The sequence below is a fragment of the Hyperolius riggenbachi genome, chromosome 7, assembly GCF_040937935.1.
Source record: "Hyperolius riggenbachi isolate aHypRig1 chromosome 7, aHypRig1.pri, whole genome shotgun sequence".
In the NCBI taxonomy this organism is placed as follows: Eukaryota; Metazoa; Chordata; class Amphibia; order Anura; family Hyperoliidae; genus Hyperolius; species Hyperolius riggenbachi.
In genome coordinates, this window is record NC_090652.1 from 270,518,150 (window position 1) to 270,542,263 (window position 24,114).

At 44.8% G+C, this 24,114-nt stretch overlaps 1 protein-coding gene across 7 annotated transcripts in view; it reads left to right on the forward strand.

Annotated features, from left to right (window-relative positions):
- Positions 1-24,114, forward strand: part of CCDC148 (coiled-coil domain containing 148) — a 267,767-nt gene that overhangs the window by 61,365 nt on the left and 182,288 nt on the right. For 5 of the 7 annotated variants that reach the window (XM_068245736.1, XM_068245735.1, XM_068245742.1 and 2 more), the window contains 3 exons: positions 1,870-2,011; positions 2,847-2,905; positions 16,010-16,131. In XM_068245736.1, coding sequence (XP_068101837.1) covers positions 1,989-2,011; positions 2,847-2,905; positions 16,010-16,131 — 204 coding nt within the window. In that variant the 5' untranslated portion in view covers positions 1,870-1,988. The remainder of the gene's footprint in view (positions 1-1,869; positions 2,012-2,846; positions 2,906-16,009; positions 16,132-24,114) is intronic. The other 2 variants (XM_068245741.1, XM_068245740.1) reach the window with 1 other exon arrangement.

The following is a 24,114-nucleotide window of genomic DNA, read 5'->3' on the forward strand; positions in this document are numbered from 1 at the left end:
GAGGATTATCAGAATGGGCACCAGGAAGTGCATAGGAAAATATTGGTAAACAAAATACAATTTTTTAGGCAACGGCACACCCGGTCCCAACTTATGCGGCAGCACTAAAACGTACCCAGGAAGGCTGCTTGTGACATCTCACATCAACTTCCTATTTATATCATTTTCAGATACATACACTGGTTGTATTTAAAAAATATGTCTGCATTTTTTTTTATTGAGTACATAACTGTATGAAATAGCGTTTTCTCCGTCTGGCTGGAGTTCAACTTGAAAAGCACTGTAGCGGCATCTTCTGATTCCGATGGAAGCACCGCACATCTCAGCTTCTGAACATTAACTCCCTGGCTGGGTTTATTTTTATCTCTGTGTACGACGTGGAAGACTTTCACATCTTGTCATTTGGATCATGGATGTTGTCAGATCTTTTTTAAGTAGATAAAAGGCGCTTTGCAAAGCAGTGTCACACTTTATTACTGTTCGATGCAGCCATTCACAAAATTAAAGAGACGTTTAGTTTACTCATTTATACAATGCTGACACATTTCCCAAGGCTCAGTGCATAGAATATTGAACCCTTCACATCATTACTTGCGCCCAGAGGAGCTTACAGTCTAACGTGCCCTGCAGAAGAAGAGCGTGTATTGTATGGGACTCAATTAAAGAACCACTATCACAAAAATAAAGTGTAAGATTTAATATGCATGTGTATTCGCATACATGTAAAAACGGCGTCAGAAAGTTTTGGTGCAGGGTGAAGCAAAAATACGGCTAATCCTGCTCCTGCAAAAGTCCCAGAGGCGTTAATTACTATTCCCCCTCCAGGCCCCAAAGGACTCAGCTGGAAAGACGTAATTCGGCTGCCAGCTATTGCTGGTGGCCAAATTATGCTGTTTGTAAAGTAACTTGGGCTCTGTCTTTTGATGGTGCCTAATTACTGTCTGAGCACCACTTTACCCATAATCCACATTACGGCATATGGTGTCGCCTGGTGCACCCAAATTTCACTGCGCAGTTTTGTGCTGTTTCATGTGTATCCATATGTAGAAAATGTACATTCGTTATAAACTAAAATACAATCAACTACTTTTACCCTAGAGCTTAGTCACTTACAGTTAAAATTACAAACCTGACCGGTTTTGGACTAGTCCATCTCCTCATGGGGGATTCTCAGGGTTTTCTTTATTTTCAAAAGCGCTTACCAATTGGCAGCTGCTTAGTTCAAATACCAAAATAGCATGCAAGCAAGTAGGGAGGATGGCTTACATCCTTATACATACCCTTTCTACAGAGTGCTTTTGTAATAAATAAAGCAAATATGGAAAACCCTCCATGAGCAGATGGAGACTAGTCCAAAACTTGTCAGATTTTTGCTGCCTACTGTAAGCAACAACACCATAGGAGAAAAATAATTTATGATGCATTTTACTCGTGGAGTAATGTACTTCTCAGAAATATTTTGGCCTTTTTCAGACCTTGATGATAGAAATCTATGCCCTGTGTATGCCGTTATTCCTGCCAGGGCATACATTTTAATCATCCCCGATGCCCGGCACTCTCTCTTGCCGTTCCCACTGCAGTCTGTGTCGCTACATTTGCTTTCTTTGCTGTCACGCTGACAGCAGAGCTTCCGACCCCATACCTGCTGTGAGCCAATCACAGAAATCACAGCTCTTAAAAGGGCACGATCAGCTCGGGTCTTAAAGCAGCCAGAGCTGTTGTGTCTGCAAGGGGTTACATTTTAAAAATTTTCACCATAGAAATCTTTTAAATGAGAACTCTTTTTTTGTGTAAGTAGATTAAAAAATAATAGGTATAACCTGTAATTCATACCTTAAAGTAGAAGTATTAAATGCTCTCTCTCACCAGCTAGTCAATTTTACATTTGAATGAGTCAGAAGATAACCCCAGAAACTGAATGGTTGACTTTCAGCAGCAAAGACAGTACAGTAGCCAGAAGTGACATGTGACATGGGGCTGTACTCATCATGCGCTTAGAGTGCATACAAAGGTTAGTGCTACTTACATAAATTTCATAACACACTTTAGGCAGATAGCATAAGTGTATTATGCAACCGACATACACATTTCCTATAGTGTTTTCAACTAAGAGAATTAAAAGAAAACCCCTGTAGCTCTGCGTGCCAATAGTAAACATGATTCCTCCCATGCTGCATGAGGCACTTTTTCTACACGACACTAACAGGGTAAGATTTTTTTTTCTCTCTTTTGCTTAACTCTTCTTCTTCTACTCACAACACTCTCTCCTTCCTGTACCCGCCTCACCCCATTGTTGCCAAGCACAGCCTCTCTGAACACATCCTACAAGAGCGGCCATACTGTGCCTGGGAGAGTACGCCAGCATCTGCTCAATAAGCTGAAGCCGCTCGACCAGGAGCTGCTCTGCGCTGCTGTGCAGACACGGTCGTACTTGTGCAGGTGCCGTATGGTCGTGCTTGTGCACAAAGAGGCATACGGCTGCAAACTTTCAAGTGGTCCCAGGCAGCAGTGCTGCAGTCAAGGGACAGGTGGGAAGCTTCTGTAGGATCCAGAACCTTCCCTCTTCTTAGTTATGTATCTATCTTTTCAACCACCTCTGGTTAGCTTTAACAATCCTGACACAAACCTTCAACAAGAACTCCAGACCTTCAAAGGAAAAAGTATCAAAATGTATAGCTTAGACCTTATTAATAACAACACAGGTTAAATCATATAGATGAACTGAAGCTGCAGTCACTGGATGTGGGAGGCAGAAGGAGTCTATTGAAATAGTAATGAGGAGTATGTAAAGTCTGTTTCCTGAGCGCCGGTGCTATTATTAACGTCAGCTATTCATTCATTTCCAGAAACATGACGGGAAGAGACATACGAACATTTGTAACAACACACAGAAGCAGAGACGCAGGTATTGTATCATTATGTCTGTCTCGCTGGTTGCATAATAAAGGTACATGGAGGCAGAATAAGTAACGGTAATACAGAAACAGCTCATTGATCGCTGACAACTGCCTGAACTAAACCCTCCTCCCATCTCTGCCATATTCTACATATCATAAGGCCACGTTCACATCATAAAACAGGCGTTTGGAACGCAACGCCATCTGCGTTCTATGCATTGCATGGCTTATCCCATTCACAGCCGCGCGTTTTGGTAAAAAATGTGTGCAGCATGCGTTCCCGGACCGCACAGGTCCGGAACGCATGCAATGTGAACATCAGACAGTGCAGTCTATGCACTGTCTGATTTTGTGCGTGTCGGCCTCCTGCACGCGTTGCCAAAATCCGGACAGAAACGTGTGCAGTTTGAATGGGGCCTAATACTCTAGAAGGTTTACCCCAAACAGATCAGATAAACAATTGTATTTATAGTCCAAATCCTAACCAGGACTTTCCTGGAATCCTATAGTCTTATTTTGGTGTTAAACGTTAAACATCTACATTTAAAGTTTTGACTGCCACGGGTGACTAATAATGTTTACTCAGCTCTCATACAGACTAATCTTGAATTTCGGAATATTTCCTTTGTTCCCTGCACTCATACATACCATATTTTTTGGACTATAAAGGTAGCCATACACTGGTCGATTTGCCATCAGATCGACCAACAGATAGATCCCTCTCTAATCGAATCTTATCAGAGAGGGATCGTATGGCTGCCTTTACTGCAAACAGATTGTGAATCGATTTCAGCATGAAACATATCACAATCTGTGGAGCTGCCGCCGCCTCCCAACAGTTCTACATTACCTGATCCGGCCGGCGCGTTTCCCCCGGTCTCCGCTGTCTTCTTCTCCGTGCTCGGCTCCTCCAGCTGAACTTCCTGCCGGGGAAGTAGAGGGTGCTCTACTGTTTAAACTTCCTGCCGGGACAGGAAGTTCAGTGAAGCTGGAGGACCTGAGCACGGAGAAGAGACAGCGGAGACCAGGGGACACGCGCCGGCAGGAGCAGGTAATGTATTGCCGCCAGCGTCGGTCGTCGGGCATTTGAACGCCGTTATCGACGCACTCCCGACCCACCGCGATCGAGCGAAATCTTCCGCACGGACAGATCGATGGGAATCAATGGGAATGATTGATTTCGGACGGAAATCGATCGTTCTGTCAGCGTTTGCGCAACGATTTCACAGCAGATTCGATCACAGTGATCGAATCTGCTGTATATCGGCGGAAAAATCGTTAGGTGTATGGACCCCTTAAGATGCTCCTGACCATAAGGTGCATCTAGGTTTAGAGGTCAAAAACCAGGGGAAAAAATATATACCAAACCTGCACCAGGTGAAGGGAATTATTGTGGATTATGCCCCCTTTGTACCTCATGCCCCCTTGTACCTCTTGTGTCTCCCAGTGTCCTCCTCTGTCCCCCTTGTGTCCTCCCCTCTATGCCCCTTTGTGTCCTCCGTTTGTCCCCCTGTGTCCTCCTCTGCATGGGCACAGTACAGGGAGTCCCAACATTGCGGCGGGTTGGAGGTTTGTATTGGCGGATGTTCACAAGCCAGGAACTCCCTGCATTTAGATTATAAGATGCAGTGACTTTTTTCCCCACTTTTGGGGGAGAAAAAGTAAGTCTTATAGTCCAAAAAATACAGTAATTTTTTGCCCCACACAGGAGTTTTATGATCTCTGTTTAGTTACCAGTGAAAGTAATACAGTTCCGACTGCAGAGAAACTGGGATTTAGAGCCCTGGATTCTTATAGTGAGTGAGCCCACCCCAACACATCCCTCCCCACAGCATTTTGTGTCCAGTGAACACACAGGAGGAGACAGCTGTAGCAGACAGAAGGGTCAACTAGGCAACCATTTTGTTGTCATGCCACTCCCACTTGCAGAATTGCATACATTGTCATAAAATAACAGCAGTTAAAATAGACTGTGAAATTACTGTTTATTGCTTAAAGTAACAACAAGAAGTTGTTCCACTCCCTTTTTTCAGCCACTTACCTTATAGCTTTAACAAAGCAGACCTGAGTTCACCTCGGCTAAAACAGTATAACAGTAGACCGTGTACAGTAGGTCTACTTTGTTAATATAAGATAACTAGCTTAAAAAAACATTGGAACAGGCTGTAGTTGCTGAAAAGTGCAGAAAGTACATGTTTTGGCAATAAATACAGTTGGCCCACCCCACAGTCTCACTCCTGTGTCCAGGTATGAAGCCATGCAAGGGGCCACATCAGAACAGCCAGAGCCAAAAGTCATTTAGTGCTCGCAATGGGTCCTAATGCCCTGAGGCCAGTTTCACACTGAAAACCGGCATTGTAAATGCTGTATGATGCGGTACGAGTGAGTACCGTTGTGAGTGCATCACAACACAACGCTAAAAACAGCCTTTGGGGATTACCGGGGTAATGAGCAGTAATCTCCCTTCTAGCTGCATGCCATGCAGGAAGTGAGGCTCTCTAGTTCTCATTTCCTGTGGCCAAAATTCGAATTGCGAGAAAGTGCATTGGGAAAGATACGCTTCCGCGCATGCACGTCGCAACACAAACACAGAATTTTTGAAAAGGATACGTCGCCATAGACTTACACGACTTCCGGTCTCTGCACGTCGCCGTGCATGTTGCCCAAAAACGCGATGTTGCTCTTGTGTTAAATTGGGCACTTCTAACGGATTGCGCTGCACCGCACCAGGTAAGAAATGTCCCATTGGGTCTAAACAGAGTATCGTAACGCGTCAGTGTGAAAGGGGGCTGAAGTTCAAGGTCCTGGAGGGTTTTATTCAATTGAAGAAAGACAGAGAGGGCACCGCTTCTTAAAGAGACTCTGTAACAAAATTTTGAGCCTTATTTCTTCTATCCTATACGTTCCTATAGCTGTTCTAATGTGCTCTGTCTTACTGCAGCCCTTCCTAGTTGCACAGTGGCTGTGTTATCTCTGTCATATGATCTAATCTTCTCTCCTCTGTCGGAATGTGCTGTGCTGCTTGTGGTTGGATAGAAGCTATACACACCCTCTCCAGGCCCCCTGCACACTCTGTATGACTCACACATTGAGCTTCTCTCAGCCTATCACTTGCTATGTCTTTTGTTTGTAAACACTGCATAAAAATGGCAATAACAAGCCAGGATTGCAGCAGGGAGTGGCAGAAACAGCACAGAGGGGCCCAGGAGAACATAATGAATGGAATGGTATGCTTTTTATTGTAAAAATTTTACAGTACAGATTCTCTTTAAGGTAGGGGGGGGGGGGGGTTTGAGGAAAATGCCTGAAAGCTGTTTTGTGACCTTGTCGCTTCTTCAGAGGCAGTCTTCAGAGCGGTGCCCTCTCTGTCTTTCTTTAATTGAATTGGATCCACTATTTGAGGAGCACGCCGCCTGTGAGCCTAGCCATTGTTGTGGTCCTCCTCCAGCTGCATTTTTGTGCCAGTAACACTTTTTTACTTCCATTCATGTCCTGGAGGGTTTGCATGAGGGTTTTTTTCAGGAAGTGGGGGCATGAAATTTTTTTTAGAGGAAGGGCGTATACAGGAAACCAAAGATAAAAATGTTAAAGTATTCCATACTGTGAAGAAGGAAAAACTCTTGGAAGGCAAAGTTTGAGCATTTTTTCCGAAACAACATTCTTTATGGCAATGAAATTATGTATAGTGCATACTTGGGAATTGTAGACGTGACATTGTCAGGCATACATAACCGTATCAGTGTAAGCATTTTAAAGTCTGAGGTTTTATGAAAGTGGATTTGAATGCTATTGATTGAATGCTGGAGTTCGTTGAAGAATGACTCCCTCAGGCTTTTCAGAACGATCAAAATGTGTAACAAGTATATAAAAATAAAATTGCTTTTTTCTCTGAATACCGTCCACTTTCCCAGCCCACTGTCTACAAAAGGTGATTTGGTATTGCAATTCTCATTACAGTCAAGTACAGAGTGCGGTCCTGTAATAATGTGACCTTGCTTGTTACAGGCTGACTTATCTCCAACATTGGCCATAGACATAATGTTGGTCAAATAGATCTTTGGAATGCATCTACGTGTTGCTGTTTTTCTTATTTACTTCAGATTTTTCTACAGCAACCAGACTACCTAACCCCAGTATTATTTAGTAGCAACACTGCATTTTTATTTTGGCTTTAGTTTAAGAAATATATGTTTGATTACACTAATTTTGTTGACAAAATGATTTGGCACAGTGATGGTTTGTTTTATGACTGCAATGTACTGTGCCATATGTTTCATTGGTTGCAATCTGATACCATACAGTAGCAGATTTGAATAGTTATGGCATAGTTTCTCCTGTAGCCAGACCCTAACCTACCAGCTTAGCCTAACTCTAGCCTAACTCCTTGGCCTTTCCCTAACCCTACCTTTCTATGTGGATCAAATGGTTCGAGCTCACTAAATGGCAGTCAATACTCAATTCTTCAAATACAACCCTGTGATAGTGAAAAAAGAAAAATTAGGAATAATTGTGAAAATGGTGCATACAGTAGTTTCTGCCCATAACTAAATCCACCTAGCCCCAAAACATCTGTTATATACAGGCCCGGATTTACATTGCAGGAGTCTATAGGCACAGATGTCCTGGTACCCTAGACTTCGCCCTTCATGAATGTACAAACCCCCCACTGAACTGCACCACCAGTGTGCTGGCTTTCCCAGCTGCCACTCCTCCCTTAATTCCCTTGCCCATCAGAGGTAGCTACAGTTTCCCCTTAGCATTAGGTAGCCAGACTCTGCAGTGGGAAGGAGGGAGGCACAAGGGGAGGAGACTGAGCCGCCTTACCATCATCAAGCACCTGTAGGCATGTACCTACAGTGCCTTCTGGTAAATCTGGCCCTGGTTATATATCCTAGGAGGTATGCTTGCACAAGGTTGATGTAATTCCACATACCTTGCATCCTGCAGTGATATGTTGTATCACTGACTCTTCCTGACCGTTCAGTTTTAGGCTGTGCTTGAATGTTTTTACCTTTTGCCTGCTATGTACCCAGAGAGCGAAAAGGCTGCTTACAAAATGTAGCACAACACAAGCACAGTCATTTCTCAAACGCTTAGCCAATATAATGTACCAGGTGCAACTTTGTGGAATGTTTGTTTCTGAGTATTCCGAAGCCAGTGAAAATGATGCTTGGTGTAACAATTAGTGTCGGCAAGATAACAGATTTCTGATTATGTGGTTATCTGCAGAATCACCAATAATACAGATATAGTAAGCAATGATGTGTAAGACGTGACAAAAGTCACTAGCTTTATTGCACAAAGTGTAGTGATTGGTGCAAACAGTAAGTTTCTGATAGAATCTCAGCAGTAACCTCACCAGTGGCGATTAAGGTTACAGATAGAACCACAGCGGTAATCTCACCAGTGGCGAGGGCCCACTGGTGAGAGAGAATAGTCAGACAGATCAGGTAGGCAACAGATGGGCAGATTAGGTACAGAATCGACAAGCAGAATCAGAGTGAAGTTCAAGCAAAAGTCAGCAACAAGATCAGATTGGCAGAGGTACAGAATCACAAGGCAGAAAGAATAGTCAGAGCAGGCAAAGAGTCATACACAGATAAATACAATTGGTATGTTTATCACTACTGATTACAGCTATCAAAGGTCTGAGCGCTAACACGAAGTATTCGCAACAACAGACAATGAGCTACTGCCAGCCCATGTCTTTTAAGCTGGCAGGCAATCCCTCAGACCGCCCCAGCCAGCCTGACCAATCAGGAATGAGGAGCGCGCTCCGTGATGTCAGCCGACCTGCAGGTCAGTTGACGCGCCTCCGTAATTCGTAAAGGTCCTGCCGCTGGGCACGCGTAGCCCGAAGTTTATGCGTGGCAGAGAGACCTGCGCGCGGCGTCCTGGAAGTCTGAGCGGCGGGGAGGGTAACGGTGGTCACGCTGCTCTCCGCGACCGTCGTATCCCCGCCGCTCGTTACACTTGGTCTCCCAGAATGCTATGGGAGGAGAACAGCCTATGCTAAACATCACTGGGAGGGCAGGGCTACATATACAGAAATATATAGACATAGGAAGTGTTTCTGGTGCTGAAACCAGGAAATTACTGCAAAAGGGGATATCCTGAAAAATGCACTACATTCTACTATACAGTATGTCACTACAGTGCCTCTTGAAAGATCATATAAACCATAAAAAATCTATAGCAAACCTAGTTTGGGACTCTCTTGCATTACTCAGTGATGACCTTTTCCAAAGGTGGGGAGTGTGCAGCCTCCTCTCCTCCCGCTATCCTGGGAGGCTGGAGTTAGTAGCAACTGCCTAGTTCTGGATAGTATAGCTTCCATAGATAATTATTAGGCAGTGCATGCTTGTGCCACCTAGAATTGGTAAATGGTAGCACGGCCACCTGAACTAGGCAGCAGTGATGAGGTTCTAGCTCTGAAACATACCTACTTATGAACAGAGCAGCAGAGAGCAGTGAGGATTGCAGGGCGGTGCTAAACAAGTCAGCTCTTTGCCAGCCTTTATATTCTTTACTCACAGTTTATTCGGGGTTTAACAATACACGTCAGAAATAATTTATTACCTGCAAATGACATTATATTTGGGATGAATAATGATTGAACCATTGTGTACAGATAAAGTAAGCTGAAGAAGTGTTTGCCAATAATCTGCAATTATAGAGTCAAATTTAACTACTTGCTGACCGCGCCACGCCAAGTGGCGTGAACACGGCGGCAGCCCCAGGAACGCTCAACGCCAATTGGCGTGAAGTCCTAAGGCGGGGTATTGCAGGAGATCGCGTGCGCATCTCTGATTGAATGACGGAGCTCTGCTCCGTTATCAGTCTCCCAGCTGCAATTGCCGCTAGGAGACTGTAAGACGGCTAAACCACCGTCTATTTACACGTTACAGCGCTGCGATCTACGGCAGCACTGTACTGGGGACAGCCGTGTGACACGACTGTCCCCCTGGGAAGCACAGAAGCGATCGGCTTTCATAGACTGATGCCTATGACAGCCGATCGCTTTAATTGGCTGGCGGGAGGGAGGGCTTGTAATAAAAAAAACAAAACGTAAATTTATTTAAAAAACAAATTAATAAAAAATGTAAATATATATATATATATATATATATATTGACAATACTGACACATACAGTATTTATACTCCTACTTAAGCTGGCCACTAACTGTCCAATTTCTATCGAAAAATCGTTCGAGCGATCAGAAATTCTGATCGGAAGTGAAATATTGTAATACATCGTTCACTACACCATCAACGAACCAATCTTTGCTTCCTATCTATCACAACCAACAAGAAAATCCAAATTTTGGTTAGACGAAAATTCATTCAGATGACGTTTTTTTTCACTTGTTCATAATCGATTGTGTCCACCAATAGAGATTATTTACAACCAATCCGATCAGAATTTCTGTTCTACCGACGATTTGTCGGTAGAAATTGGACCGTTAGTGGCCACCTTTACAGTATGTCAATAAAGCCAATCCTTTACATTGGTAATAGTCTACTGTCATGCCGATGAGACGAGACCCCGTTGTGGGAGTTACAGATTCCCAGTCTCCCCCTTCTCTGCCTAGTGATAGCCATATGTGGAACAATCTACTGTAAGTGAATTACCCATCTAAATGATCAGCTAATAGCTCGAACTGACAAACATACAATGAAGCAAGTTGACAACTGGGACTTAGAGCGACCGAAGCATCAGATTAAATTGTGCTATCCCTTCAGTTTGTGTTGAATTCATCTATTTAACAGGCTGGTGTTTCTTTTACATAGTTCAGTTTAAGTCAAAAATAACACTAATCTTGATCACTGATGGAACAAGCATACAGTAAACATTTGATGGCTGAAGCAATCGTTCATCTGATGTCTGTACGGGCCTCCCCCGTATTCTGTGATGGTCAGAACACGGATCACAGTGGGATCTGTTGGCTGACTGCATTGCCTGCATGTCTATGGGGAATCTTCTAGCACATTCACACAACAAGTTTCTGACAGCAATGCAGTGGTGTAGCTAGAAGTAATGGGTCCCCATAGCAAAACTTTCATGGGGCCCTCAGATGTTGCCACTCTTAAGCAATGCCACCTGCCCCTACCCCATGGAATTTAGTAATTTGGGCAATTTACATTCTCATGTGATCTACACTGCACATAGTTCATGGCCATGGGCACTGAGACAGCCAGAGGGTGGAGAAACAAAAGAAAGTTAATGGTGAATATATTAAGTATAACATGGGTCCCCTTTGCTCCATGGCCCCATAGCAGCTGCTATGACTGCTATGGCTATAGCTACGCCCCTGCAGCGATGTCATGTGTACTTAGAAAATGTAATTACAGCCTTAGCTTGCATCTTACAAAAAATACCACATACAATTATAAAAACAGGCATGTGGCCATCACCAAGCAAATCCCTATGCTAAAGGCCCATGCAGTTTATGTCACTATATCCCGACCCTCATACCACCACCAGCACCCCACACAGTGCTCAACTCTTCCAATTGCCAGCACTTGCATGGATCCGTTCTTCTTTTCAAGGCTATAAGATACATCACAGTCCAAGCAAAAGGGGTTACCCCTTTAAAGCAATCACCCTGACGTCAAGGTATTCAAATGGAGAGGGAAGCCCTAGATCTTAACCAAATTGTCCACATAATACAGCACGTATCACCCAAGTCTGCCCTGCGCTTGTGTTTACTGTCAAGTCCCCTATTGCTAGACTCTAGTGGAGCTCCATATAAGATGAGGTTTTTTAATATGCCTGTTTTTCTGATTGTATGTGGTATCTTTTGTAACGTACAAGCTGAGGCTGTAATTAAATTTAAAATAAATAAATAAATAAAATAAGATTGCGGTCAGAAACTTTTGTAAGAATATTTCTCTCATTCCCTCCTTAGGACATTACATGGCACTAAGGCGAGCGTAGCATGCATGGCTGTCTGATAGGCCGACAACATTTGGCCAGCAAAATATGAGTATTCATATGGGGCTTTAGTAAATGCTACTGTTGAAATCCCTGATCTTAAAGTGAACCAAGCACCATTTTTTAGCACCCAGGGCATCTCTATAGCACATTTAAAATGCATGCCAATAATGTGACCGTGTTATGTTAAAAAAAACTTTAATTTTACCTCTTATTTTTACATTTAAAGCTTTAGCACAGGCTTGTATTACCCTATTTCCTCCTACTTCTATTGCCTTTAAAGAACAACTGACACCCATGCTAACCTAGAAATAAAAAACACATATATAAGTAGATAAATAATACTTCTAATTACATAACAGATGTATTGCTCTGTCCACATTATGATTCCTGTGAGTTTTATAAAAGAAAAGCAGAAAATCCTATTCTAGACAGTTTCCATCTTGGTTACCTTTGAATGAAGCTAATCCTGACATAATTTCCTGAGAGGGGTGGGGGAGAGGCGGCGATCCACACTAATAGACGTGCTGAGAGGCAGGGCTGCGGCCATTAGCCCTGCCTCAACAGAAAGCAATCCCCGGACACCACGGAGGAGATTTGGGGGGTAAAGACCCCTCGTTTAGCCGCGGGACAGCTGCGTTTTAGCAAACATGCCCATGTAGAATATAAGCTAAAAAGCTGTTTTTAAAGTCGCTTCAGACTCTCTTAAGCATGAAATCTCTTGGAAATCATCCTTGTGATGCCACATCCTAATCCTAATGTGAATGTGCTCCCGCCTGTGCATTTAGTACTTTACCTGTCTGCTGTCTCCCGCAGGGGTCCCCATGCAGGCAGTTAAGCACATGGTGCACGTGGTACGTTAAGCAGGTGGTGCATGTGTGACATCACACACGCACCACGTGCTGTACAGAAGCCTAGTGGCAATGTGAATGATGCATGGGGACCATGACGGGAGACAGGAAAAGTATTAAATGCACAGGTGGGAGCACATTCAGATTAGGGGAAACAGCACCGCTGGTTTATCATTTGTCCTGATATTGCACACCATTACCACTGTACACTTGACTGACCACGTCGCCCCAACATCTTACAGCATGTCTGGTCAATAGAGATGGCCCGAATGGTTTGCCGGCGAATGGTTCCCGGCGAACTTCTGTGGTTCGCGTTCGCGGATAACCCCAAACTTTTCTGGAAGTTCGATTTGTGTGGCCCACTTGCATTATATACAGCCCTGTCAGTCATTCGCAGCTGGCCTTTGGTGTAATTCTTACTGTGCCACTGCCAGGCCCAGCACATTCAGTGACTACCTGTGTGTGTGAAAGGCAGCTGCAGATTTGTAATCCCATCCCAATCACTGCACCTGTTCACTGTTCAGTGCACCTACCTACGTGAGCGCACGTAATGTTAATACCATCAGTCATTGCACCTGATCACGGCGGTACCTGTGTGTGACAGGTGCACATTTATAATACCCATCACTGCATATACCTACCTGTTGGGTTCAGTGCACCCTCCTATCTAAGTGAGCACACGCAGTGTGATATTTAATACCACCAGTCACTGTACCTGTTCACGGACCCAGTACGTGTGTGTGACAGGTGCACATTTGTAATACCCATCACTGCATATACCTACCTGTTGTGTTCAGTTCAGTGCACCCACCTACCTACGTGAGTGCACGCTGCACATTTGTAATACCCAGCAGCACTGCATATACCTACCTACCTATTGTTCAGTGCACCCACCTACCCACGTGAGTCTTAGCCCTTCTGGATCCACCCTCCACCAACGCCTCGTCGGCAGGTAGCCAACTACTTGGCCTTAAGTGTGGATGTAGACTCTGAGCAGCGAACCCTTGGACTACTGGGTGCGCAGGCTTGACCTGTGGCCAGAGCTGTCCCAATTTGCCATTCAACTTCTGTCTTGCCCTGCCTCAAGCGTCCTGTCAGAAAGGACCTTCAGCGCAGCGGTAGGCATTGTCACTGTGAAGAGAAGTCGCCTAAGTCACAAAAGTGTTCAGTACCTCACCTTTATCAAAATAAATGAGGCATGGATCCCAGAGGGCTACTGCCCGCCCCAAGACTAAGTCAGTCTCCGCACACACAGCATCTCTGCCTGCACGCCGTGTGACTGCCTGCCCCAAGACTAAGTCGCTCCCCACACAGCATCTCTGCCTGCAGGCCACTTGACTGCCTTCTCTGCCACCACCAACAGGGTCCAGGACTCCAGGTGGGTTCCTGAATTTTTAAAGCCGGCTGATGCGGCTCGATTGATAAGATCTGACAGGTCCGATCTTGCCGCGGCCGATTCCCCGCTCGTTCCCCGCGAGCGAACAATAGCGGGGATTCGAGCGGAAGATAAGCGGCGCCGGCGGGGACAAGGGGGGTTCGAATCCAACGCACGTGCGGACGAGCGGGGACGCGGCAGGTATGCGCGGGGATGCGGCAGAGTCGATGTGTGTAGACACTGCTTAAGGCCGTTGCTAGCAGCGGCTGCTATAATAATTTTTCTGGTGTGTGTACATGCCTGCCCAATTTTTCTGGCTGCACTGCAGCTGCAACAACAAAACAAAAGGCATGTACATGTGCCCATTCCCCATCGTGATCATTACCTTGCCACGGTGAAGGGGGGGGGGGGCACACCAAAGATAATAAGGTCGTTGCTTCATTGTGGACAGACCAAATTGATCAGCTGGACAGTCACTGTTGTTCTATCATTAAGCTACCACAGCCCGGCAACCATATGGGCTTGAAAACCGCTATGGCCTGCACTCTCACCATGGTGCGCACCAGTCCAGCACGGCCGTCACTACACAAACAGCTGTTTGCGGTGCGTTACACAGTGAGTTTGGTGTGTCAGTGTGAAGCAGTACACTAATTACACTCCCTGATTGATGTATACACATGCAACATGTTTTAAAGCACTTTAGGCCTGCAATTTAGCATTCAATGTAATTTCTGCCCTTAAATGCTGCTTTGCGTAAAATCCAGATTTTTCCCCGAGACTTTTGGCGTCTATCCCACTCATCCATGCAAAAACTCAGATGTTAGACTCCTTGAAACATCTTTTTCCATCACTGTTCTGGCCAGTATAAGTGTTTCTAGTTTTCAAAGTTTGCCTCCCTATTGAAGTCTATTGCGGTTTGCGAATGTTCGCGTGAACCAAATTTTTGCGGAAGTTCGCGTTCGCGAACCGAAAAATCGGAGGTTCGGGCCATCTTTACTTGTCAAATCATAAGGAATTATAGCCATAAAATTATTTCCTGGAAGAGAACAGCTTTTAAGTGCAAGGAATACATTGAAAAAAAAGGTCAATAGTTCATATATTTTTGCTCTGGGACACTGAGACTATGTAAAAGACTGTATCATTCATATTAGATGATACAACATTAAACCTACTTTTTTATTGTTTTGAAAGTAAACAAAACTGGGATTCTAAAAAAAAAAAAAAGTAGTGGATTCCCACGGGCAGAGGAGAACAATGTGATCAGGCAATGCTCAGGGATTGCTAAAGATCTGGCATGCTGGATCTTTAGCAGGCGTTGGGCAGCCGCTGTACACATGCTGGAGTGACTCATGATACTCTGCGTGTGTACATGGCTTTGGGCCTGAAGGGTATGGTGATGCTTTTCAAACGGTGTAGTTTGTTAGTCATAAAGAATGCATTTCCAGATTTGTTTCCTGCTATTAAACAATTGTTTTCTCCTATGCCCAGTGATAAAACGATTATAGCATGCCTCCTAACTTAGAGATAAAAATGAGGAACACTTAGACCACACCCCTGCCACACCCCTAATCATGCCCCCAGCACACCCCTAGTCACAAATACTGTAAAGATTTCCTACGAAAAATATAATGGTTTATCATTCAAACACACCGGTCCTTACTATCCTGGTTCATTTTCCTTCTTATTAACACTTAAAAATAGGAAATATATCAATGTAAAAGATCAGGATAAAGTTTAGAGTCAATTAAACACATTTTTCAGTAGAAAAATACATATATTTCCATAGATCTGTACATGAGTTCTGAAAGAGGGACAAATGAGGAAGAAAGAGGGACAAGGTTAACAAAGAGGGACTGTCCCTCCAAAAGAGGGACAGTTGGGAGCTATGTTGTAATTTACTGGTAGACACAGATGGGTTCTAAATGTATTTGCAACATCTGCTTCCTTTAGGGAATCTGGTGATCCGGATGAAAAATGGAATCGCCAGTTCAAAATATAAACCTGTTGACTATGACCAACTCCGGGCAGAAGCTGAGGCCAAGAAACTGGCATCCACCAACATCCAGCTAAAGGTGAGTCTTTATTTTAATGGTATCCTGGTGGTAAGACCAGGCGTGTAACTACAAATCATGGGTCTTCCTGGAAAACTTTGATGGTGCCCCTTTAATGTACACAAACCTTCCCTCCCCCCATGCTAACCCTCACAGCCTGGGAGCCCATCCTACAAGGGCCATAAAACAAGTGTGGCCATCAGGATCTTCTCGCCCATAACGTGTAGCCACAAAAACACCTGATCTAAAGTATCAGAAGGAGGGAAGGTTAGTAGTTGGGGCCTCCCCACACCTCAGGGCCTCCTTGCAGTTGCAGGCGCTGCACCCCTATAGTTTCAGCCTCTGAGTGTAACGGCTGTCTGCTGGGGTGAAGGACACATCTGTCTGAGGCACAGCTGAAGCCATGCTATGGTATGAAGACTCTGGAAACAGAGATGATCCAGCACACCTGGCTTTTAGACCTATTAACCCTTTCTGATTCAATTTCCGGATTTCCCACGTCTTGCCCAGAACTTACTTTTTTTCTGATGTGCGGGGGGAGAGGGGTGGTAATGTGAGTTGGATTTTCTCCTACTGGGTTTGAATGAAAAGCTCTGTGCCCGGTGCTGTGAAAGGGAGGAAGGGTGGGCAGATTTTGCTACCTCTACGTTTCAGGACCATAACCCCACTATGGGGGAGCTAGCATTATTTAAAAAAGGAAGGTGGGAGGCATGCAGTTTTTGTTTAATTAGCAATTAGATAGAGGGGAAAAAACAGATCTGAGTTGTAAGGGGGTTTATTTTACATAACAAATGTCAGCGTTTGTTAGCTCTCCTCTCAGCTCAGTCTATGAGCCGCACATGAGTGCCGGCTGTAAAGTTTTGATGAATCACTTGGCAATTCAAAAAATGTTAATTTATGCGAACATCATGCTAATACGTTCATTTATGTGCTTAATTAGGCGCTAAATTAACACAAAACTTTGCTCATGGTTGTTAAGTCTTTCTGAATTTGGCAAGTAAAGATAGAAAGAATCAGCAAAAACAGGACAAAACCAAGTTTGCTGAGTCAAACCTAAAGTTATTATTATATTTTAATTATATAGCAGCATCATTTTCTGTTGCACTACCCACAATGCAATATGGTGGGAAATGTAGTAAATATGCATGGGGGGTTCACTGGGCATTCCAGTTTACTCCCACATCCCAAAAACATACTGATGAGTTCATTTGTTCCCCCCAACCCTAAATTGTACTTAGACTATACCCTCGTACACATGCTAGATCAGTGATCTGCAAACTTGGCTATCCAGCTGTTAAGGAACTACAAGTCCCACAATGCATTTGCCGTTATGAATCATGATAGTGGCTGTCAGACTCCTGCAATGCATTGTGGGACTTGTTCCTTATCAGCAGGAGAGCCAAGTTTGCAGACCACTGTGCTAGATGAAGCTCGGTCTTACCAAGAGTCTAGTGAAACCATGGGCAAACTATGACCCGTGGGCCGGAGTCAGCCCGTGGCTGCTATGAAGCTGGCCTGTCTCTAGTGGGCCTGATTCCTCCCCCGCCACCCCCCCCCCCTGTCCTTTCAAAGTTGGGTGCAGCATGCAACAACACAAGGAACTCGCCCAATCGCTCATTCCAGCGGCGATCTCCATGGCAATGGCAGCGTCTTGTGACATGCCGTCATTACATACCAGCATGTCACTTGACGTCACCATTGCAGTGGTGAGTTACACCCAATCATTCTGCGTGTGCTCGTTTACCAGAGGGAGAGAGACACATTAGAAGTGGGGCGCATTCTAGAGGAATGGGGCCCGATCGCATAAAACTTTGCCCATCCATGATCTAGTGTGTATGGTGGCCCCAGTGTTTCCCGTTGCAACATCCATCAATACAAATAAATAATTTTGGTAAACTACTACAGTAACAACAAGAAACTGTGTGTGTATGGGGGGGAGGCGGGTGTTACTCTTAGGAACTTACAATCTAGGGGGCATCATAGATTTTCTGCTTCACCAACTCATGCTACATATGAAATGCACAAGTGTGAAAGTACTCTTATGTGTATTGTTCTGCTGTTACTGGTCCCACGGCATCAACAAGGCCATTCGTACAATGAGTCTGTGGCACTCACACTGCACTTTTCTGCACTTATGTTATTTTGTCATCTTTTCAGTTTTCATCGGCTGGAATTATCAGCCGAGCTTTCAGATTCCCCGGAGATCAAATGGCTGAAGGCAGAGGCTGCACAGATGGACGGACACATTTCACAGTTTACACAACATACATAAAAGGCATTTTGTCAGCACGTTTCATATCTGTTCCATCCATGTACAGAACAAAAAAGCCTTTGAAGGAAAAAAATGTACGGTTGCCAATTAAGAGCAAGCTGAGACTTTGTTAATACCATCTGAGATCATCTTAACACCTATCAATGGCTATTATTATTTTGAATGGGATAAAATACTTACATTTTTTTTATATGTGTCTGGCCATAGCATTGCAAATGGGGATTTAGATTTCCACAAACATAATGACTGTGGCCTCTATTCACTGAGCATTATTGCGTTCGGTGCAGAAAACATCTGATTTTACAGATTGCCTTGCCAAATGCCAATTCACTAAACATATTAACGCACTGAGAAGTAAAGCTACCGACTATTGTGAGGTAAATTACCAGCTTAATACCTCAAGAAATGTCAAGAAATTGCAATTCACAAAGATTAAAGCATTGAGTAAATCAAGTAAAAGTGTTCTGTATTTATCTCCAGCTCTGACCAGCAGGCAACTTACATTTCCTTGTAGATGTAGCAGACAGCCAATAGGGAGAGCCAGACCGCTAATAAGAAGAGCCAAACTGCCCTGGAGGACAGGACTTCAGAACAGCAGAGCAGGAGACGAAGACATTTTAAAAGGCTTTTCTGTATCCATTTAGATGTGCATATCTATAAACTGGTACACAGAAGAGCTCCCTCTAGTGGCATCCTGGCATGTAAAGGGATGCCAGGATGCTCTAGACAGAAAAAACCCAGACTCATGCACACCACTTGTGGGAAGTCCCACAGCTTCCTGCCTAAGCTTCTCTACATCTGGTAAAACTTACCGAGCGGGACTTAGTGAATTGAAGCATGTTTTTCGGGGGTATATTATTGAACTTCTACCGCATGCGGGAAATCTTAGTGAATTTGGAAAAGAAAGTGTAAAATACTGAATGCAATATTTTACCGACTTAAGTAATTTTACCGAACTGCCCTCTGTGATTTAAACCCTTAACCTCCTTAGCGGTATGCCCGACACTGTGTCGGGCATACCGCTCTCTGGCCTCAGGAGTCCCCCATGAATAATTTATGTGATCCAATGTGTGCAACAGCTTTAGCTAGCACTAGGCTAGCTAGTACAGGTGTCCGGCATCCCCCGATCCAGCCACCTAATACATTACTCGGCCTGCATCCGGTGATCGGTGCTGCCTCCCCGCACAGCTCTGTTCGCTCTATGGGGAGGATCGGGTCTGCGCATGACGTCATGACTTCAGTGACATCATGACGTCATGTACGATCCTTCCCACAGCGAAGAGCGGAGCGGGGAGGCTGCGCCGATCGCTGGATGCAGGCTGAGTAATGTATTAGGTGGCTGGATCGGGGGGTGCTGGCTACCTATACTAGCTAGCCTAGTGCTAGATAAAGCTGTTGCACCCTTTGGATCACAAATTATTTATAGGGGACGCTAAAACTGTAAAACCTCCTGAGCGGCATAATGCTCAGGAGGTTAAAGTGCACCCCAGGCTGTTTAAAAACAAATTAGATACTTACCTAAGTAGAGGGAAGCCTCTGGATAATCCAGAGGCTCCCCATGTCTTCTTCACCCCCACCGTTGCTGCACTTGGACCTTCTGAACATATCTGACAAGTAGGGAATGATTTCTGGAGAAGCACCAAAGGCCCAGATCTAGGGTGGCTACAGCCTAATGCACCTGGACATGAAATATGGTTGCTACATAGGTAAGAGAAAGCTGCAAATGGGAAGCAACACATAAAAAAAGGAAGCTGATACTTAAGGGAGCTTTACATGAAAGAGAGGGGCTGCAGTACATGGATGTTACTTATGGAAGAGGGGGCTGCACATGGAATGGGAGGAGCGCTGCTGCTGCATATTGAAGGGGAGCTCCAACATACTTAGCCTAGGGGCGGTAAAGGTATAGATCTGACCTTGTCCACAAGAGCTTGTCATATATGTTCTCATGGCTGCGCTCTCCACTGTGTATGTACTACATTTGGGCACTGATCAGAAGCTGTTTGTCCAGGATTGGCTCTATGCTACTGCGCTGGTGTGGTTCATCTTACAGAGGGTCATGGGCAGCGGTGGTGGTCTAGAGGAAGATGTGGGAAGAAGCCACTGGAGGGTCCAAAGACTTCCGTCTTCAAAGGAAATCTAACTTTTTATTTTAAAAATGCCTAGTGTTTGCTTTAAGGAAATGTGTAGTGTCTTATGCTTGTTCAACGCTCAAATCTGCATGGTGTGGAAACCTAGCCTAAGGGCTGTTTCCACTATTTCCGAATACACAACGTTTCAGTGCTTGTGAGCTGCAATGGGAAACACTGCCTATTCAGACACCATGCTTTCAGAATTGCATGCCGTTGCTATTCTGGATACTTCTCCAAAAAGGGTGGGCACCTCCAATATTAATAGCTCTTTAAAACATAGCTCTTTATTGAAAAAAGTTAAAAAAGATTGTAAAAAGTGAGTGGCTGCATCCCAGCTACAGTCCGCTGTTTCAGGTCTACACGCCTTTCTTCAGGCTAGACAATCTGACACTTAGTGAGGTTGTACAGCCTGAAGAAAGGCGGGTAGACCTGAAACAGCGGGCTGTCGCTGGGATGCAGCCACTCACTTTTTACAATCTTTTTTAACGTTTTTCAATAAAGAGCTATGTTTTAAAGAGCTATTAATACTGGAGGTGCCCAACCTTTTTGGAGAAGTATTGGCTGTCGTCTGAGAGATATGGAAGGATGATTGGTCTTGGAACTCCTTTACAATCTTTTGGTTCATGGGTGCTGATCACACTTGGACAATTGCTATTCTGGATGGCATGCAGCAGTTTTCCACAACACGCCTTGAATTCCTATAGTCGTGTAGCACGGGTGCCATGTCCGAAACGGATGTGGCTCCCAGTGGAGATAGGCCCTAACAGCCAATCATGTCTTCAGACTGACTGAGAAGGAAATGAGCTGGGAGCTGGCGAGACGAAGCAGGAACAAAAGGGTACAGGAGACCTTTTGGAAAAACTGGCGTGGCCATATGTGCCTATAATAAAAGCCACATTTTGCTGCATGCCAGGGAAATTTAGACGCACGGCAGCTGCTGATATCAGGAATCGAAATTTACCTTCTTTGCCACAAATTGCACCTTTTAGAATGGTTGTGATATGCGGCAAAAAAAAAAAAAAAAAAGTCGACTTGCCATTAATCCGGCGCCTCCAGCCAGCGACATTTACCTTCTTTGCCGCATGTCGCAGCTTTGCAGCAGAGGTGGAGTGATGCTTTTTTTTTGGGGGGGGGGGGAGTTAGGGTAAGGGCCACCAGGGGGGTTAGGTTTGGCACCACTAGGGGGGGTTCTTAGGGTTAGGTACCACAAAGGGGGCCTTAGGGTTAGGCAGCACCAGAGAAGGGATCTTAGGGTTAGGTACCACCAAGGAGGGTCTTAGGGTTAGGCATCACCAGGGGGGGTCTTGGGGTAAAGCATCACCAGGGGGGGTCTTAGGGTTAAGCAGCACCAGGGAAGGGGTCTTAGGGTTAGGCAACACCAGGGGAGGGTTCCTATGGTTGGGCACCACCAGAGAGGGTCTTATGGTTAGGCACCACCAGGGGAGTCTTAGGGTTAGGCACCACCAGGGAAGGGTTCTGTGTGAGAGTAGGGTTAGGTTTAGCCATAGTAAAATATTGGTAAATATTACCTATATTTTACCATCAAAATACAGTAGTAGAATATAGCTGATTTTAGCGAATATTCTTCTAGTGGCAATCCCCTCGCCTTTTTTTTCATGTATGCGCTGGTGACTGCTGACTAGGAAATTAATTGTGCAGAAAGAATATCTTTTTTTTTTTTTTGATCACAGCAAGGTTTTGTACAAACCTGTTTATGCGTAATTCACACAAATACTGTTCCATAAAGCCTGTGCTTGATTCTGGGCTTTATTTCCGGTTATTAGATCAGTGCAGTGAGGAGGCGGCAAAAAGCAGAAATAATTTCAGTATTGGTTAAGGTCGGCTGTAGTAAAGGTATAACCAGGGAAGACACAGTATGTATTTTATCCATTCTGAAAGCAGAGAGTTGGGAGCAGCAAAACAAGCAAGACCTCTTCTGCCACATCCGCCGTCATTTGCTGCTCTCATTATCCTGTCATTGAAAAGAGCGGTTAGGATGAGGTTTTATGATAGGCTGAATATTACTAGTCATCACACGAGTGCTCGTGTCCATATGTCATTGTCACTCTGGGGCCTGTGGGCTTCTGGCCCTGGGCTCTCTGTGTGGATTTGTCAGTTCATTCATTCTCACTTAGCTCAGTGCTCACAGCTCCTGCACTGCAGATATGGGGACTGTTACCTAATGCTCTGACTACTACTCCTGAGGCTGTGTGTGCCATGTGCTCATAAATGTACTGGCTACAGAGAGTGCAACATTCACAAGATCGCTGAAGGTGAACTAATGTGCACGTCAGTTGCAAAGACATCCATTATCCCTGCACATAGCGGACTGTGTATGAACCGTTGAGGCCCCTTTTACACTTGCATTGGAAAGCTGTGATAAAACAGGTAACGCAACAGCAAGGCAATGGGGCCTAGCACACTTCCGCTGCAAAGTCATCAGCACGTTACCGGCCGACTTCCACAGTGGCGGAATTGATGTAAGTCAATTGCCGATGCAGGAATTTTAAGAAGGCAGTGGCTTAACAATAGACCCTGCAAGTGATGCAGCCACAGGGGGGCCCAGAAGTTGCAGGGGCCCCGTGGGCGGAGAAGTTTCTTTTCCCTGTCCTGAGAGACTGGCAACTAAGGGCACAGAGAGAAAAAGCTTTCTGTTCTCTGCACAATTGTTCTAATGACTGCATTTACTCAGCCACTGATAACGAATCAAACAAAGTTTTGTAAAACAATAAAATTCAACTGTTAAAAAAAAAGTTTTGTTGACAAAGATTTGTAAACAGTCCCTATTCAGTGTGCAGCAGGCTCTTGTGTACAGCGCCCAGCCCCCAACCTCACTGTTGGACTGGGAGGTGGGAAAGCTGAGGAAATCCACTGGCTGGCCAAGCAGGTTTCTATTGGGAGTGATAACACAGGGTTACTGCTGCTTGGCCAGCAGGTGGATTTCCTCAGTTGTTCCACCTCCCAGTCCAACACTGCCCAATCTCTCTACCCCTCCCCAAGTGCTCTGTACTGTAGTCATGCTGGAGAAGTCTGCAGAGCCAGTTCTGCTCCATCAGAGTGGACAGAGTGAGTGTAATAAGCTGAGACTGAGGGCACACTTATCTGACAGTTTTCTGTATGTGATTTCTGCACACCGCAGGGGCTCAGGGCAGGATGAGTGCCATTGCCAATTAGCAGGCATAAGTTCGTAGCGCTCGCTATGCTACTCTGATAAGGCATGTTAACTTTGATAAGGTGTAATATCTTTGAGATAAATGGGAGAGCTGGCAGGCACTCGGGTGTGAAATATTGTGACAGGCAGATAAACGGCAACCAGGTTTACTACGTGCTCAAGACTCAAAGGCAAAGTCTGTGCAAAAAATGTAGAGGAGAACATGAAAGGTCTGGCGCTGTAGTTTTAATGTCAGCATGAATAAAAATATGCAGAGAGTATCAAGACATATGTGGAAGTGACATGATGCAGTAAGTTCTTGCGTGCAGCAAATAGATGAACAAAGTGTCACTATGCAAGTTTTCGAAGTGCTGTACCTGGTTGTAGGGAGGTGGCAAGTGTGGGCGCCAATGTGGTGCTATCTTTGATAAGGTAATATCTTTGATAAGGTG